Below are 19392 nucleotides of genomic sequence, written 5' to 3' on the forward strand. Positions count from 1 at the left end.
TCATGACCCTGTTCCCTTTAGAGTATATGATCTGCTTGGATTAAATCTATTCACCAGAATGTAACAATTGCTTCTGTTACCTACAGATTATTTCATGGTTCTTAATGCTTAAATACACTCCTGTGCTGTGGCTGAACAATGCTTAAATACACTCCTGTGCTGTGGCTGAACAGACCAAAACTGAATAATCGCACCAGTATTTGCTTAGAGATGTACTGGCAGTCTTTTGCACCGTTCTGCGGTTCTAAAAGTGCTGCCTCAGAATTGTGTGTTGAGCATTTATCACTGTTACATTTTCGGAGTTCTGTATTGAAAATTCTCACAAAAATGCACCTGAAGAAAGCCAGAGAATACAGTAGTTAGAAGTTAACATGACAGCCAAGATGAAGACAACAGTCCAAAACATGTACCTTTGATATCTACAAGTCATAAATGAACAAGATGAATCATACTAAAAGAAACTGATTCAAATAATATACTGCAGATTTAGTAATAAATTCAATTATAGAAAAAAAAAGTTAAGATTTTAACTGATAAACTGACACTCCTCATGCAATTTTTTTTTTTTTTGAAATGGCATTTAAAATTCAAATTACTAGGAATAAAAGAAAAATTCATATAATAGGCATTAACAAATGTAAAAAAATTGTAAGGAAAGCCAATGGGGGCACCAAAACATCTGATTGGAGGAGTACAGATGGAAATTCATGAAAACAGTGAAACACTTCAATTCAGCAATTCCAGAGAATTTTGATTTTTTTTTTAGTTTATGAAAATGGGGAACTCAATAACTAAGCAAAATTTTAAAATGAGGTTGACTAATATAAGTACTAGTTTTATCAAAAAAATATGCTCATATTGGATCAGCTAAACTATTTCAATACCGAGAATTCAAAAACTAAATTCCAGCAACAGACTCTGGGTTATTTAGTAGTAAAATATTTTTTTCCTAAGCACATCATTTAAAAAAAATAAAATTGGATATTTTGCTATTTTATCCTTTTTCTCAAGCAGTAGTGAATACAAATGACAGATTTGAAGTTGGTTTATTAAATTCACTATTTGGTAAATGTCATTCACATATCAAATATTTAAAAACTGGAATTTACATCTAATATATAAAAGGCAAATTGGGCGTGCGTGTTTGTATGTCCGCAAAAGGCTTTTTGTGTCTGGGTTCTTGCGTCGGTTAGATTCTGGGAGAAGTGTTATCTTTTTGATCAAGTGTTAAAAAATTCCTGACATCCCGTCATGTCTGCTGTTTATTAATACAAAAAAGACAAACAAAGTTAAACTAATCGAATGCAACCGCCAAATCCTAGCCTTCCGGCCAGGTAGTATTTGTTCTGTAATTTGTTCTTAGTCAATGTAAGGGAAACCCTTCGTACTGAGACAGTTACTATTTATTTGGATACTGCCAATATTTATTTTGGCCTAGCTGCTTTTCTCCCACATTAAAAACAACCTTCGTGGGAGGATTAAAAGCAATGCCATTTTTGCAAGTCATCTTTTTGATTGACTATGTTTAGTTTGAACTTCCAATCGCATCATGGCAGTGGTAAGACATCAGATTTTCTTTTACACCTTCGTGTCTCGGGTTAGAGCCTGCCTGAATACCACTTTTTTGCTCATCCAGGCAACACCAGGCACCCAAGCACATGTACAATAAGGAATACATTAAAATTAAATGCTTTTGTTAATTGTATAATAATCAGCCTTTTGGGATTCTTTTCAAACAAACAATTGCATTCAATTTATTTTTTAAATCATAACTGGGATGAAATTGTAGCTCCATACTTTTTAATAGAAGAAGTTGGTAAATCCCAATAAGTTGGATGGGATTTGAACATAGGATTTGAATCCCATTCCAGATTTGGCCATTCATACAACCCTCATCCCTATCCATCTCATGGAATGTAAAAATAAATTTAAAGTTCAAAATGTTATTGTTTTTGTTTTCTACAGATCTTATATTGTGGCAAGAGTAAAGGATAGTTGAAAGAAATATAAAATCTATAGATTTTGCTATTAAACATCTAAATATGGCATTATCTCATGACTAAATAGGAAAAACAGTTTTTCATCATAAAAATCAAAGACTTAACCAATAGAAATAAAGTGATGGTGGGCAAATAAACCGAATCAAAAGTCTCTGGTGAAGAGTCTCAAAACTGAGCAGCAGGATTTAAAGAATCAAAACAAAACTGATCAGACCAATACCACCAAGCCTTAGCTTTTGGGGAAAGAGGGCCATAAAGAACTTACCATTTGTACAGAGGTTTTCAGCAAAAGAAAAAAAATAACAAGAATTTGTAGATTTAAAACAAACAAAACGATTAATGGTATAAATGTCAAGTTTTATTTTGCTAAAATTACTGGCTCAAACTTGAAAGTTTTACAGAAACAAGTTTAGTATAGCTTTGCATTTGATCTTTTTAAAATATCTAAAAACAACTTTAAAAACTCCTCAAACAAAATTAATATTGATAAAATAAATGATAGCAAAGAGCAACTTGAAAGGATATTTTTACATTTGAATTTGTTATATTTCAAACAATTTTCTGAAACAAGTATCTTAACACATTAGATGTGTAGTTTTTCATAAAGGAAAAACCAGTCAGTACCTGCAATTTAAAAGATATCACATAAAACCCCTGTATTTTCATCGACATTTGTTGCTACTCTGGACTACAAAATAAAGGAGGTAAAAAGCACTACTACAATGTCAAAAGCCCGATTACCTTAAAGAAAAATCTCAAAATATGATGAATCTTACAAATTTTGACAATCATATCTATATGCTGATATTTGCAGCATTAAAAAGTGCTCTTGGCTATAATGGTTAGTGACTGACCCCCTTACTAGGAGGAAATAAAAAAAAAAAGCTAGCAGCTAGCAGACAGTTTAGGAAAAACAATTAACATTGCTTTAACTTAAAAAAACAAAAAAAAAAAACATTTTATTAAAAAAAAATCAGAACTGTAGACAGTTGAAATACTTACTTGATCAGTTGAAAACAAAAGCTGAAAGATACAAACTCATCATGAAAATCAGACATAACAAGATTCCTGGTCTCATTTAGGAAAATTCCATCTGAAGTTCATGAGATGATTATTTTGATTGAAAAACATCTATTTCAAGATAATTGAGCTATCATAAAAATTTATGCCTGAGTTTTGTAATTGCTTACTCTTACTTTTGTAAATACAGAAAAGCCATACCAATTTGAGTCACAAACACTTTAATAAAAATTATTCCATTAGGAAAGAAAAAAAAAAGGCTTCACAATTGTTTATAATCTCAAATACTTCTAATATAAAAATTAATTAACTTAAAGAGATGGAGAAAATATAACATTCTACCATGAAGCTATTAGGTGGCTGAAATATATATAGAATGCAAGTTAATTCAGATAAGAATTTTTAAGACTAACTTTCAAGGAAAATCTTAGCAAATTGATGCAACAAACAAAATGTTATGCTTATAACCATATTAAGTGAATATAAAAACTTTCATAATATTAAAAAGATTATGCCAAGTAGTTTATTATATAAAACAGAAATATTTTGGCTAGTGGATAGCGTTTAATTTTAACCGGGTAAAATAATATTTATATGCATGGTAAAAAAAATATTTTATCCAATAAAGGAAGTTTCATCAACTAATATTTTTATTGGTGCAAGTTTAGTCTCATTTTAATACAACTAATTAGATCATGCATATAATTAGGTAGCATAGATTGAAAGTGGAGAAGGGAATTTGAACAGAACTCAAATGAATAAAGGAACAGTTGGAATTAATGACTACATTTTGTTAACTAAAATATTAGAACTCCATTAATAATTTATAGAAAATACAACTTTCTCAAAGCAAAATGAATAACGTTTGTAAAAATTATTCTTTACATGTGATTTATTATTGTGATATATAAGATTGCTGAAGAAGTTCATTGATTGAAAGGTTTTAATTTTTATTGAAAATGTTTGCTGTTTAGCGCAGAAATTATGGGAATTAATGCTTTAACGAGAAAGCAGATTAGTGAAAAGTTTTATGGATTATTTTTCTTTTGTCATTAGGTTAGGAACTTAGGAGCATAAAATAATTTTAAAGTATAGTTTCTGGTTCATGCAAAAGAATCAGTTTTTATGCTTAAAAAGCAATGCATGCTTCTCAAGATCAGAAAAATTGGCATTTTAGGTTTATTTCATAATAGTGTAGAAAGATGTTAAGAATCAGAAAGTAAAATTTATTAATACAATAAAAAATATTTTTCTGTTTTAAAAAGTAAAACAGAATTTTAAGTCGGTTTGCTAACTTGTTAGAACTAAGGAACAATATGAGTAAATAAAATTGTTTATTTAAATTAAAAGTTGAAATAGGATGATTTATATAAGAGATGCCTGAAGAAGCATAAAGTACCCTCACTCCTTGTTTATAATCTAAAAACTAAAAAGTGGTGTGTCCTTAATTTTGATATTTTAGGATAATGTCAAACAAAATACAAACTTTAAGGCAGATTTGCTGTTTAGTTGTACAAATATCCTCAAACCATGTAATCACTAAAAGAAACACTTTCGGTCAACACCGGTATCTCGCTTAATGTAAACAGAATGTAACAGTTGTATGTAATTATAATTATTTAGCAAATAAAGAAATAATGCAAGATGGAGTTTTAAAATGAATGTGTTTTACTTTATAATTTAAGAATAAATTTTAGTTTAATTTTACACTTAAAATTAATGTGTTCTATTGCTTTTACAGCAAATGTTCTTGGGTGCATATGATGATCACAGAAACACTTTCCTTTCAATCTCAGTGACTGAACAAACAAGTCAAATTCCATTTAAATTCTTTAATTTCCTGAATAGTAAAAACATGATCCACAATGGTCAATTTGCTGTTAATATCCATTTTTTGAAGAATAATTTACAAGAAAGTGACCACATGGCTAATTTAAATTAAATTTTAATCATAACATTTTCTCTAATCACGTGATTAAATTTTACCCATTTAATATTTGTGAAACATTTCTAATATAACCATATTGTTAATTTCATAAATGTAAAAAAAACTTGTTTACATTAAGCGAGGTACCGGTGTTGACTGAAAGAGTTTCTTTTAGTGATTACATGGTTCAAAGATATTTGTAGAACTAAACAGCAAATCTGCCAGCTTTAAATGAAATGTAATACAAGTGAAACAAAAGTGACAGACTACCGTCAAAAGTTTTTGGTTTGTAAGTCAACAAAAATTCAGACTAAACTATTTGAGGAAGGAAAAGATAACTTATAAAAAAAAGTTCTGTAGATTTTTAATTTGTTTTTTTTTGTTTGTTTTCTAGAGAAATCTTAATATTGATAAGTGGTGACGTCTATGTAAAAAAAAAAAAAAATGTAAAAGATGTAAATATTTGGGAGCTAAATTCTTCAATATATGAAATGTGTTGGTTCGTAAACTTGATTGCAAATATTTGTTTTGACGAAGATGTCATAATGTGTCTATTAGTGACACCATATTTTAATGTTAGTAAACGTTTGTAAAGGGAAGAATTGGATTCCAAAATGAGAATTTTCAGAGCTCAGCCAATCAGAATAGACCGACCTTGGCAAGAGAACTTTTATTATTTATGAATCGGAAATTGGAAAGATTATGTTAGGTCCATGTATCTATGAGCAAGTTACATTCGGTGTAATCACAGAATCTGTGGAATGTGTAGAATTCGTTCCATGACAACAACTGGTAGTAGTAGTAGGATAAAATATTTAGAGAAAAATAAGGACTCCTTCCTATAAAGATGTTGCAATTGTGATGGTGTTACTCATAAGATGCAATTTAATATTTTAATATCATGACCGAGTGTTTAAAATGGCATTTGAAAGCTACATAAGATAGTGGCTATTAGCCTAGATATATTGAATTTGTATGTGGCATCTGTTGTTGCCAACCAACAATACTTTGGTCCAGAGGGGAATTTCTGCAGTCATTTTATATATGGAGATTATTTCTTTTATTCATGTATAACAAAATTCACAAATCAAACCAATTAAAATTTCTATTTTCTAAGAGTTTAAATGATTCAGTTCTCACTATTTAATAAGAAAATTTCTAATGAGGTTTGATTAGGTTTTTTTGTTGAATATACTGGCAAACTGTTGTAACAAGACTTGAGACTAAAGAAAAAACTATTAAAGAAACATTAACAATTTCTTGCCTTGAAAATTCATAATCAAAAATCTATGAAGTTATGACAATTTTACTTTTAATACATTTTATATTTAATTAGCCAATTTCCAGAAATTATAAAATAGTGTATATTTCTAACAGTCCTAATAAATTAACAAACCAACCTAAAATTACATATTTTAAAATACATTTCATTTGAATGCATAAATATGCATAAAAACTTGTGCATCTAGTAACTTTGATCAAGAGCTATCATTACTTGATTAGAAACAATCACCAATAAGAAATTTTGGATTAGGATTTTGAATTAAGACAACTAGCAGCCATTACAAAATGTTTACAAAAGCATTTAACAAAACCAAGGCAAGTAAAGTTCTCGCAGGCAATTTTGTGTTTAGATTTTGTGATCTTTGTCAACATTTGTATATTTACAATCAACCTTAGTTTATTCTTTCAAATGTTCTCAATCCTTTCACATATTTCTCAAATCTGAAATATCAAATGATTTGAACATTTAAACAGCATCTTATAAAAAGAAAACAATTTGAGATAAAGTCACTCACTCTGTCAAGTTCCAAGATATCATTGCAAAGATGCAGCCAGACAAGTTTGATATGAACCATTCCTTTCTTCACATCTTCTAAAGGCAACCACTATAGAAAATAGTGAAATTCAATCAACCTTTATTTAGAATAAAATGCAACTTCAAAATACAATAACTTCCAATAGAATTAAATATAAACCACAAATTTTAACTTAATGATGTACTACAATGTCAAATACTCACATCTAATAACGTGGTTTTAGAGAAGAAAAAAAAAATTTAAATGGAAATATGCATACATGTTATAATCTAATTTATTTTAAGTGGATTCTACTAAAAAAAAAAAAATTAAATTAAAAATAAAATTAAAAAATAGTCATATTTTTAAAACTAAAATTCTTAAAATATCACTATATTGTTGGGAAAATGGATCAATAAATAATATATCTGAAGAATAAAAAAATATTAACATTGCTAACAGGTCATTTTCACAAATTTTGGGAAGAATGTGAATGCTTTTTAAACAGTCATTACCATGCCCCTATATGCAATTTTGTCATGAAATTTGGAAAACAATTAGGAACCCTTAATCCTGGTGGAGGTACAAAACCCTTTTCTTTGCCAAAGAAAATCATCCTTCAACATGATTACATCTGATAAGTAAATGAATACTTTTACCCTTTTTTATGCACCAAAATTAGGATTATATGTTCCTTTATTTTTTTGTAGTAGCAATTTTTAATATGCTATCCAAGAAAATGTTTCCATTTCAGTGAATTTAAGATTAATACAATTTGTGGTTCTTTTATAAAATAATGGCTCCTTTGGCTTTTAGATTTGACTTTCAAACATTAATTCTAGTCAGAAATTACTTTCTAGCCGCCAATTTAAAAAAAAATAAATAAAAAATAGGATTCTACTTTTAGGTGACCAAGTGTCAAGACCTAAAAATCTTGGCAGAAAAAAAAAAAATTAGAATCTAATATTTTTTATACAAATTTAATGCAAAATGATTTTTTATTTCCTGATCATTCTTGCCAAAAAATTAGTCCTCCAAATTCTTTTGACATTTGGCTGAAAAGTTAGTAATTAAGTAATTACTCTACCACTAACTTTCAAATGACAATCCCACCTAAATGGCTTTCCTTGACTGTACCACTAAACCTAAATCTGAGGGACAAATCCCTATTCCTCAAAAATAAAATTTACATGTTTTCTTCATATCAATTATTTTGTGAACCAATTTATTTAAATGGATATCGACTGTATGTTCTAAACATTTTATGAACATCTTATGTTGAATAAATTATTTTCCAATGAGAAACAGTTAAAAATATAATGCAACATACAGAGTCTATCATTCCTTTTTTAGATACTGGTTCAAGTTCAAGGCTAACACTGAAATAAAAAAAAAAGAAGAAATCAAAAACATTCAAGTTAAAATCTGAAAGCTCTTGACAAGAGGAATTAGGAAGCAATTTTAAACAAGTTTCAATTCAAAACAAATTTAAAAAGTAAAACAACCAACTTTCCAAGTTCATCATCTTTACTACCAGGATCTTCATCAAACACTTCAATATCCATAAACTGACCGCTTTTCTCATCAATAATTGCCTATAAAGATAAGATAAAAAACAGTCTTTTTAACTTCAAATAATTATACAATATTCTAGTTTTAGATTTAATTTAGAAAAAGTTAAAATATTACATAGTTTGTAACATTAATGGAGATTTGGCATCTCTTAAGCCAAAACTATACTCTATTAATCGTACTATTTTTTCATGCTTAATTCGGAGTTGGGGCTATTGTAATATTTATTCTGTTGTCACGATACTATCTTCCTAGGAGGAAGAATAGCATATGTCAATAGATGTTCACAATTGACTGCAACACTTCCATTATACTAAAAAAAATAAAATAAAATAAAAAAATGAAAAATAAATATTGTTCTCTTGTACATCATTTTCCACATATTTGCTTGCTTCTGCAATCTAGACATTTTACAACTGGAACATTGAAGGAGGTACATTATATACTGATCTATTCTTATTTTGTATCCATCTTTAGTTAGGAGTATTAAATATAGAGGTCTACTAGTTCTCCATTTTTCCTTGTTGCAATCTTTCCGACATCATAGACACTTTGATATTTTTAAAATTCAGACTTTATGTTTTGTTTCTATAAAAATATTAAGGCTTGGTGACATCAACCTTTACAAGTAGCATTTCATTCCACATTTTTTGGATGTTTGAGAGAATATTTTCTGGATCAAAATGGGTGACTAGTTAATGGTTTACTGTTAATTGCATCTAGTACAATTGCGAAGAGTTTTCACTATTCAGTTTGAATACAAGTTTGTATGAAATGTTTTAGATGTTTTTGAGGGAGGGGGTAGTTTTAAATTGTTTCATCAACTATGTTCATTACCCACCTGAAAGTTCTAAATTGGAAAATAACAAAAATGAAATTCATCCACTGTGTTATGTGAGATATGGGAGATGTTATACTTATTTTGGGAGGAGTCGTTGTACAAGCAATAATTGTGAATGTGTTTTGTGGTAGAACATGAAGGCAATATTAACTTTGTTAACATTAAAATAAAATAGGCATGCATCACTTCAACCAACGCTGATAGACAAGTTAAAATCTCTTTTCTGAGAGATTCTGCTGACCCTATTTAAAAAAAGGCAGTTTTTCTTTTCAGTTTGAACAGTTAAGATCAACATATGGTTGGACTGAAGTGAATATATTGAATTTTGAGATTAGTGGCCATGTAGTTATAGCAGTTATAGGATTGCATGTAAATACAAAAAAAGTAGATCTGAATTTCTTGTATAGTATGTGCTTTAGTTGGCTAACACAAACATTTCCAAGTTTGTGTAATTATAAATACGCAATCAGAGCAGACTTCTGCAGCAATGCTGTAGGCGTTTGGAACAGTGCAAATAATCACCTTTACCTATTTCCATTCAGACTATTTGATACAGACATCAGCAGCTCATGCACAGACGTGGAAACTTAAGGCTAAAAAGCTCATCTCTTGCCATGATGTGGCAGGATGAAATGGACCTCAATCTTCTATATTCAAGTTAGCAATTTCCGATTCCTATTCTGTTTAATGAAAACTTTAAATATTGTTGATTCTACCAAATTGCCATCTTCAAGCTTCTCTATTCTCTACTCATACCAACAGACACTAGATATGCTTCCTATCTTCCAAATTGATTCTTAGCCACCATTTTACATCATATATATGGGAGTGATAGACAAGTGAACCGATATAGATTTTGTGTAGATTATGATGATGCTTGAAAGCTTGGTTTCTAATGTACAGATTTAAAAGATTTTTTTTCATGAAAATAGTTCCAAAGTATGAAGCCACTTGATGTAAGATGATTATCAGAGACAGGAGATGCCTATTGGTCTTAAGTCTTAAAAAGAGGCAGTTCAAGTCTGCAATTTTGGAACTGTTTGCTGGTTTTCCCTCGCATTAAAAACGACCTTGTGTCACACATTGCTCTCATGGGGAAGCAATTAAATAGCAATAGAAAGCTGCATTACAATGAAGTATCAAAACAGTGAATTGATGGAGACCACTAGACCAACGAGTCAAATAAGCTGGAACAAAGGAAGCAGGAAATAGATCAGGCAATTCTGAAGCACACATACCATAATATTTTTAGAAAAGACTGAGACTAGTAATAGCACGTCTGTGAGAAAGAAGTAACAGAGAAAAGGACAGAGTGAGACCAATCAAATTACAGGTACGTTGCTGATCCTTATCACAAATCCTCAAGTGGGACAGATTTACCAGCCCAAATATGACAACAGTATCAAAACAGTGAATTGATGGAGACCACAGGACCAATAAGTCAAACAAGTTGGAACAAAGGAAGCATGGAATAGATCAGGCAATTCTGAAGAACATATGCCACAATAGTATTTATAGAAAATTAATCTCCTATATAATAAAATTACCGCAGAAATTCCCCTCTGGACCAAAATATTGTAGGTTTGCAACAACGAATACCACATACAAATTCAATACATCTAGGCTAATAGCCACTATCTTATATAGCTTTCAAACGCCATTTTAAACACACTCAGTCGTGATATTAAAATATTACATTGCATCCTATAAGCAATACCATCACATCTCTAGAGGAAGGAGTACCTATTTTTCTCTCTAAATATTTTATCTTACCACTGCAACGCTTTCTGATTCATAATAATAAAGGCTCCCTCATCAAAGTCCGTCCATCCTGATTGGTTGAGTTCTGAAAATTCTCATATTTCAGAATGCAGTTCTTCCCTTTATAAATTAACACTTACTAACATTACAATATGGCATCACTAACAGACATTATTACCCCCAACATCAAGTTCATTTAATACATAGTTCATTTCAGGCATGTAAGATCAAAATTTACAAGAGAAAAATCATTAAAACGTTATATAACCTGTTTACTTGCTTTCTTATAAAAAGTTTAGAACAAGCTATACACTATAAGAATCTCTTTCATTAACAAAATTAGTTTGGAGTTCTTTTTATCATTAAGCACACTATGTGTATATTGGTGATGTTTCAAACCATCGCATTTCATATATATTTATATATTGAAGAGTTTAGTTCCAGAATATTTGCGTTTTTTATATTAATATTTCTGCTTAAAAAAATTAAAATATGAAAGTGTATTTGTTAATTATTTTCTTTTCCATGCGATTTGGTGACATTGTTTTCTGGTAATATGATATCAAATACCGCATGTACAATTTTCGAAAACAAAAAAAGTTATACTTTTCTACAGCCAACATAAACAAGTTCCTGTTGATCCACCCCCCTTAAGACACTTTATCAGATCTCCATTACTAGCGATTACTATGATATTATCCCATTGATTACTGTACACATAATAACCCTTATCCTCGAGTGGCCTCCAAGCCTTGATAAGGGGTGACTTCCTTGTAAAAAAAGCCAGTCAGCCAAGTCAGCGCATTGTTCGACTTATGGCAAACTATTTGTCAGCAACAATTTTACACGAGTTGAATAAGCAAAAAAAAAAAAAAAAAAAAAAAAAAATTTTTCATTATGGTTTTGATATTGTATTTTACAGATTACCAGAAAATCTACAAATATTGCTAAATTAGGATGAATGTGAAAGGCAGGGAGAAACAACCAATTTAACTTTTTTCAAACCTTGAATATTGCCTTTATTTTTTCTTATTTCTGCAACATATTCTTTTTATAACCTTCCATACTTTTTTTTTTTTTTTAATAAATCATAATCTACAAGATGGTATTATTTGGAAGCTAAACAATTCAATATATAAATATATATGAAATGCGTTAGTATTTCACCATGATACATTCATTTTGGCCACAGAGCATGCTCACGGCCACCGAGAGTAAGAAGGCCTGTAAACTGAAAAATGTCTGCAGGCAATGTAGATAAGATTTGTCAGACTGTCAGTACTATATGAGGGCCATTTGAAAAAGAGCAATAAAACATTTTAAGAAAAAGGAACACAGTTCGATTAATACTGAAACTGAACTTTATTCATAAATATTATCTATGTAAAATTAAATAATTTTAAAGCAACATACAATTTAATACTGATAAAACCGAATTATGAATTTAGGGAACAAACAAAGAAACAAATACTTTTTGTCCTTCGGAACAAGATCACAGTGTAGTATCTGTTTTGATGCTACACTTTACTTTTTCTGTCCTCGGTTGGTGGAGGAGAAATCTTTTATGACAGATTATTTTTGTTCCTATCCAGAGTGCCCCTTGTCAGGAAGCTGGATTTTGCCCACAAGATTATATGTTAAAATATTTAAATAACTATTACTTTAAATACAGAAATTATATTTAAAGTTTTGATTTTCTGTTCTTCTATGTCCAGTTTTCCCCCATGTTTTTCATCAAAATGTGTAGCGTATTAGTTGTCTCCCAGGCCATCAGTGATTACTCACTGGCAGTAACCTGTGGTGTTCCCTGGAAACCAAGTGACAACAAGTCTCCCCAGATTTCCAGTGTTCTCCACCTCTTGATCACTTGTGCAGATGACTGCAGGTTATCACAACAGCCATTGTCACAGATTTCTTATTGGCATCGGCCATTGATGTTTCTTGGGGTTTGGGTGACAAACCGCCTCCCAAAGTACCAGATTTGAACTGCACACTTCCAGTGAAGATTTGGTTAGTACTCTCCCACCTCAGTCTTTCCATCCTCCCTGACCCTTCACAACTAGTTGGTGTGGCACCAGTCGATGTCATCTACACCAATTTTTTATTATTTACTATTATTATGATAAGGGTGCTTGTGCAGTGTACACACGTGTATTTTGAATAGTATTTCCAAGTTAAATTAAATTTTGGGTTTGTATTACTGTACACAGGATTCGAAAAAGTTGTCAAAAATATATAACAAATGAATATTATCAAAGGCAAGATAAATTACTCTTCTACCTATCTGGAAAGGTTTTTAGCGGTTTTACCCACTTTAAAACGTATAATCACTTCGAAAATCATACAATGTTTATCAATATATTTTTAAAAGAAAAATGTCAGCATGCTCATCATTGAACTCTAAGTTTGGGAAAATGAGTTCCAACAAACAAATTATACACAATGTTAGAAACCCACCGAATATATTTCTGCCTATTGAGAAAGTTTCTAACAGTATTTTGTATAATTTTTTTTGTTTAAACTTGTTTTCCCAAACTTACCATGCAAGCATGCCACCATTTGCATTTTTCAAATACATCAGTAAACACTGTTTTGAGTCGAATATACACTTTACATTAAATAAAAACACTAAAAAATATATCCAGTTTGGTAGAAAAGTAACTTATCTTGGCTTTGATAACATTTATTTGTTATATATTTGTTTTGACAACTTTTTTGAATCTATGTGTATAGTAAAACAAACCCGTCATGTAAATTACTTATAGTCAAAATGTTATAAAAAAAAAAATTAAAAAAATAAATTACACCCAGTGCTAAAATATTGAAAATTCACCGATCGTTAAAAAAAAAAAAAAAAAAAAAAAAAAAAAAAACTGCTGTGAAAAATGCTAACTTTAAAATATTTGGACTGAGTGAAAAGTTTATTTATTAAAAGAACTGACTGAAAAATATAAAAATTGTTTGTTTTGCAGTAAAATAAATAAATAAATAAATAAATAAATAGAATGAAATATTCGACTTTCTCCGATAGAAATAAAAATTCCAAAACTAGTTCACTTACTATATTTTGTTAGATTAAAATTATCCCAACGTGCAATTATTATTATCCAAATGGAGAATTGTTCTTTCTCTTTAGAACATACATGGACAATCGGTAACACATATATTGGTAGTCATGGACAATCGGTAACACAATCAGTAGCCATATTTATAATGCCTGTTAGCATGACCACGTGGTTGAATACCAGAAACTTTCTATCCCTACAAGTTGATCAGGAAGTGACGTTATGCTGTCATGTTCACCGGCCTACTCTCTCAGTGGTGGTGGCATACTTTCACTGGTAATGCTGGTACATTGGTCCTGCTAGTTTCTAATAATAAAAGTAAATATTCCAAGTACAAACAAATAGTTAAGATATATAAAATGAAAGAAATGAGAAATTTATGTTAATGCTTTCTTACCTCAAATGCTTCATTCCATGTTGGAGTGACTGTATTAGACACAACTTTGGTTTTGAATTTTTGTGCTCCAACTATTTAAAGGTAAATATAAATTTCCAAAAAATTAGGTTTGAGAATTTATAAATACAAAGCAAAATACTCAGCTATTATTTTTGTAATTTTTTAAGCCAGTCTGGAAGAAATTAATGAAATTAATTTTTTACAGATATGAAACAATTTAGAAATAATCAATTCATTTCTATATCTTAGTATTTCATTTAAATGCAGTTTTTAATCAAATATTTTTTCATTTATTGTTCAGTCATTTATCATTCATTATTTTCATACATTTATTTTGCATCTACTTTTTCATTCATTTTGTTTTCATTTTTCTCATTCACATTTTTAATTTATCTTTTTGGACTATTGCTTTGTTCAATATCATTTATCTTCATCTCTATACAAATAAAATTAACTCATTTTTCCCCTCTGAGTTTGATCTTAATAGGATTAAAAATCAAGACATTTCATGCGAATGTATTATGCACAGACTCCAGAACGATATCTATGGTGTGTTATAGGCCTATTACCTATCCACTTTCTCAATAATCTTAGATCCCTATATTTTTTCTGCCGATAGTTCACGGCAAAAACCTGTTACAATCAATGGAAGTGGTAAAATCTTTTCTCTATTAGATTCATACTCCCCCCCGCGACCACTTAACACCGTTGCAGATACGTCCACAGGGGAATTTACGAGGAAACACCGGTTCGAGTTCTTAGTTGCTTACAAAAAATGGATTGGCATTTTACTGTCGGGTGAAACGCAACTTTCGATTACTATTCTATGGGTTACTTATGCCATTTTTTATAAGTATTTTTATTTTATCTTTTTTGGTTGGGGGGGGCGAGTCAAGGGGTTACTTAAACGAAACAAAGTAACCTTGGATTCCAGGTTTTAGAACAAACTCTACCAGTCAGCCGCGAGCGTTCTTTACATGTTAAAACGATTACTCGATTTTATTTAGTGTATTTTTCCTTCAATTATGTTTGCAGTGATTTTTTATGTGATAGTAGGGGGGAGAGCTGACTTATTTTCGGATTACTTATTTTTTTATTTCTATACGTTGAATTTCTGGGAGTTTCGTTAGCCCAATTACTACTACGCTATTGATATGGAATCAGACGACATTCCAATTAGTAAAAAGCGACCACAAAGAAAACAATACAAAAAAGAAAAAACTAAACACATAAACTGTTGTACTTACACCTAACAATTATACAGTTAAAAAATACTTTTGCAGAAAACAAACAAACATTAATAAAAAAAAAAATCTATAAACCATATTTTCATGATACACGGTCAGTTTTCTGGTTTTATTTATTTTTATTGCAGAAATCAAACCAACGATAAATAAATAAAATTTAATAAACTACCATAAACATTTTTGCATTTTACATGGTAAGTTTCTGCCCCACCCCCCCACCCCATTTGTATTCTTTCCAGTTCGTTTTATTTGTTTGTTTGTTTTTTTTTGGGGTAGTCTGCAACTGACAATGATGATTGCCAGTCTCGCACGATCAATGCTTGACGGAAATTCGTGTGAATTCGGGTCCAATTATGCAGGACTACCTTCTTTTTTTTTCCCCCCTTTTTTCTTACATTTTTTTTCCCCCAGTTTTTGCCATTAATTCTTTGAATTTTATGCGCATAAAACAGACAGATAAAAATAACATTAAACATATTTGGGTTCTTTTGCTTGCCAGGGGAGAGGCAAATAAAGTTTCATTTCTTCGTCAGATTGACCACTAACAGAACAAATTACCGGTTTATTTCGTTTACAAAATAAAGTTCGCTGCTTGCATTTACAGAAAATTTACTCCCGTCATATATTAGCTAAACCAGGGAGGGGGGGGGGATCTATATATATATATATATATATATATATATATATATATATATATATATAAAAGCGAAAGTGTGTGTGTGTGTGTGTGTGTGTGTTCGCTCGCTTCTTGTGTACCTATTTACAATGCCTCCCCACAGGACAGAGTTAGACAGTTTTTAACACACACACACACACCCCCGGGCAACCCCCCCTCCCCGCTAGTATTGTGAGAGAAATTATGAATCAGTTTTACTGAACATTACCCAGGATGAAAAACTAAGATTACAGTATTACTTTTGGTAAGTCACTTCATACCATTACCTTTATTAATATTATTTATCTTAACATGTTGATATGGAGGGGGGGGGTAGGAATTAACAGGGACCATTTATTCTACCTAGCATTGTCAGACATCAAAAATGGCAAAGATCAATTATCAAGAATTTATAATATAAAGATGTTACTCACATTAATTTCTTTAGTTTTTTTTTTCTTGCCCTGCTAGTGTAATAAAGTCTCACCAATTCCAAGCATTAAATAATTCTATATGCAAATTCTTCAGTTCATTTTCTCTGTATTAGAGAAATGAAAATAAAGCAAAAGAATATCTTAATCTTCCTTAGCTACTAAGGCTCACACAGTTTGACACCAATTAATTAACATCATAGGCAACTCACTATTTTACTGTACATCAATTTCAGATTCATTAAAGAGTTTAAGACAGAAAACTGTAAAACAGCATACCTCTGATAACAGCATAAGGGTCTGATTTGGCTTTCTTCAACACTCCGAAATCAGCTTTTTTCAAATCATTGGCACCAAGCATGTAGATTCTTAAGACTCCCTGCAAAATGAAAACAATAGTTATCTAAAAATTTAAAAAATTTATTTTCTTCAGCTATTTTCCTAAAACCTTTCAGCTAAATAAGCAAATAAAAAAGTTTTTCATTTTATGATTTAAATATTGTATTAGCATTATCAAATAAAAAATTTTTCAAATGAAGTTTTTTCAGTAACAAAACTTAAAAAAGTTACTGCCTTTACAAAATTAGATATTAAATGATCTGTAGGCATCAACTTCGTATTTGAAAACTGAGATTGTCATAGCAGCAAGATGAAATGCTGCAACATTTTTCTTCTATTCAAATATTCTATAAGCATGCTTAATTAAAAGCAAGCTGGAGGAATGTTCTGCAAGTGTTCTACAGAAATATCTATAGCAATGAACACATTACTAAATTCTAAAAGAAACAAAAGATACTGATCAACAATCTTGAAAGCTACTGAGCGATAAAAATATATTTGTAACTTTTCTGAAATAAAACATTAATTCAAGTGTATAAGTTTTTTTGCAAAGGGAATCAGATATGGATTGGGTCTAAGCATACAGCTGGTCAATTATTAATAGCCAGCCAAAATATTCTTGGACTGGATGGAGATTGGTGGTGGCAGATATCTCTGGCTGGTACAATAATTAGCAAGATTATAAGTGAAAAGGGGCAATGGCCAGACAGTGTTCTACCATCAAGAATAAGCACAATATTCATCTTAGTTGAATTAATAGAATGTTATGCAAACTGTAAAAGAGTTGTCTTATTTTTGGAGCTGTTAAAATGGGATCAAGGTATTTTGTTACAAGCTCTCTGTATCAGCTCTCATGCAAGCTTCAAATTAAAAGTTGAAAACAGTCACAGCTAGCAAACATCTTAGAGATAACCAAACAATGTGACTTTGGACCCCCCCCCCAAAAAAAAAATATATCGTATAGTTATCTTAGAATAGAAACAATGAACATTTCAATAAAAGTAAATTTTCTTGCAATGAAGATGCAAGATGCTGAGCTATTAAACATTTCATTTGTTTTAATTTTATTGGACAGCTTAAGTTGAGGATTGGAGTACAGTTCAGATAATGTGGCCTTATATCTGAGGGAGCCCTTGATACACAAAAGTGGTTGAAGAGAAGACCCCAAAACAGTTATCTTCTGATAACTGAACATTATCAGAAAACAAAGAAAATACACCACTTGTCAATACAATAGATGAAACATGTATCTACAAACCCACAATATCTCCAATTGTCTGCTTGCATCAGTTTCTGATTGAATAGTAAATTTCATTCAATACTTGGTAATAAATCCCATCAATAACTAATACTTTTTTCTTTAGCTTTTCAATTTCAACGTCACAACCTTTGTTTTATTAAATATTTGGCCGTAGAAGAAATTTTTTGTTGCTGCACATACATTATTGGCTATTATATATTGAACATTTTAATAAAAAGGTTAAAAATCTAAAATTTTTTTAAAGAGAACTGACCTTTGGAATGGGATAGCGCAGCTTGTTGGAATCAACATTATTAGCCAGAACCACAGAGATTCTATGTGGAAGAACCATAATGGAAGAGACTTGTTCCTGGACAATTGTTCGTAACATTTCACTGGAGAAAAAATACAAATAAAAATTTACAAGCAATTTTCAAAGTAATTGTTAGCATGAATTATTAAAGATAAAAATGACAAAGCAAATGCTGAAGTTAAAATTTCAAATACTAAGATTGCATTGATAAAAATAAAATAAGTAGCATTTCTTTTGACATTTTCAAAATTACATTTAAAGCGACAACATTGTTACTAACCTGAGACCAGGAATATCTAAAGCATTGGCCAAACTTGTCAAGTTGAAGTCAATCACCTAAAATTTAAAAATAATTTTGTAAAATACATTCAACAACTATTTTATTATTACAATTAAAATAATGTGTTACACATGTGTAAACGCATATGATGGTAAATGCTCTTAAATGAAAAAAAAAAAAAAAAAAAAAGTATGACTTACTGGGGTGTTCAAGAAGAAGACGTTCAAACCACCAAACAAAGGCATCACATTCATGAGAGGTTTAAATATAACACGAATCGTGCCACGAATCTGAAAATAAAATTGTAGATTACAAGCAGAGAAACCTGAAGTTGTCCAGGATTGAATGAGGATCAACAAATGTTTCACCCTCCTATAGTTTTAGTGTCAATTTTTTTTAAATCAAACTGATTGATTACCTATCTAGATAGCCCCCCCCCCCTCGCAGTATACCAGGAGGAAGCTTCATATGCCTCTCCACAGTGAGGGACCACAATACATTGTAA

At 30.4% G+C, this 19392-nt stretch overlaps 1 protein-coding gene across 3 annotated transcripts in view; it reads right to left on the reverse strand.

Annotated features, from left to right (window-relative positions):
* Positions 1-19392, reverse strand: part of LOC145284741 (extended synaptotagmin-2-like) — a 153320-nt gene that overhangs the window by 54747 nt on the left and 79181 nt on the right. For 2 of the 3 annotated variants that reach the window (XM_080133687.1, XM_080133686.1), the window contains exons 6-13: positions 19088-19177; positions 18888-18943; positions 18569-18689; positions 16995-17094; positions 14383-14453; positions 8256-8341; positions 8077-8125; positions 6747-6836 (exon numbers count right to left, since the gene is read on the reverse strand). In XM_080133687.1, coding sequence (XP_079989813.1) covers positions 6747-6836; positions 8077-8125; positions 8256-8341; positions 14383-14453; positions 16995-17094; positions 18569-18689; positions 18888-18943; positions 19088-19177 — 663 coding nt within the window. Of the gene's footprint in view, positions 1-3002; positions 3024-6746; positions 6837-8076; positions 8126-8255; positions 8342-14382; positions 14454-16994; positions 17095-18568; positions 18690-18887; positions 18944-19087; positions 19178-19392 lie in introns of all 3 variants that reach the window. The other variant, XM_080133685.1, reaches the window with a different exon arrangement.

The sequence above is a fragment of the Euprymna scolopes genome, chromosome 9 (assembly GCF_053919585.1).
Source record: "Euprymna scolopes isolate OS-2025 chromosome 9, ASM5391958v1, whole genome shotgun sequence".
NCBI classification, from domain to species: domain Eukaryota; kingdom Metazoa; phylum Mollusca; class Cephalopoda; order Sepiida; family Sepiolidae; genus Euprymna; species Euprymna scolopes.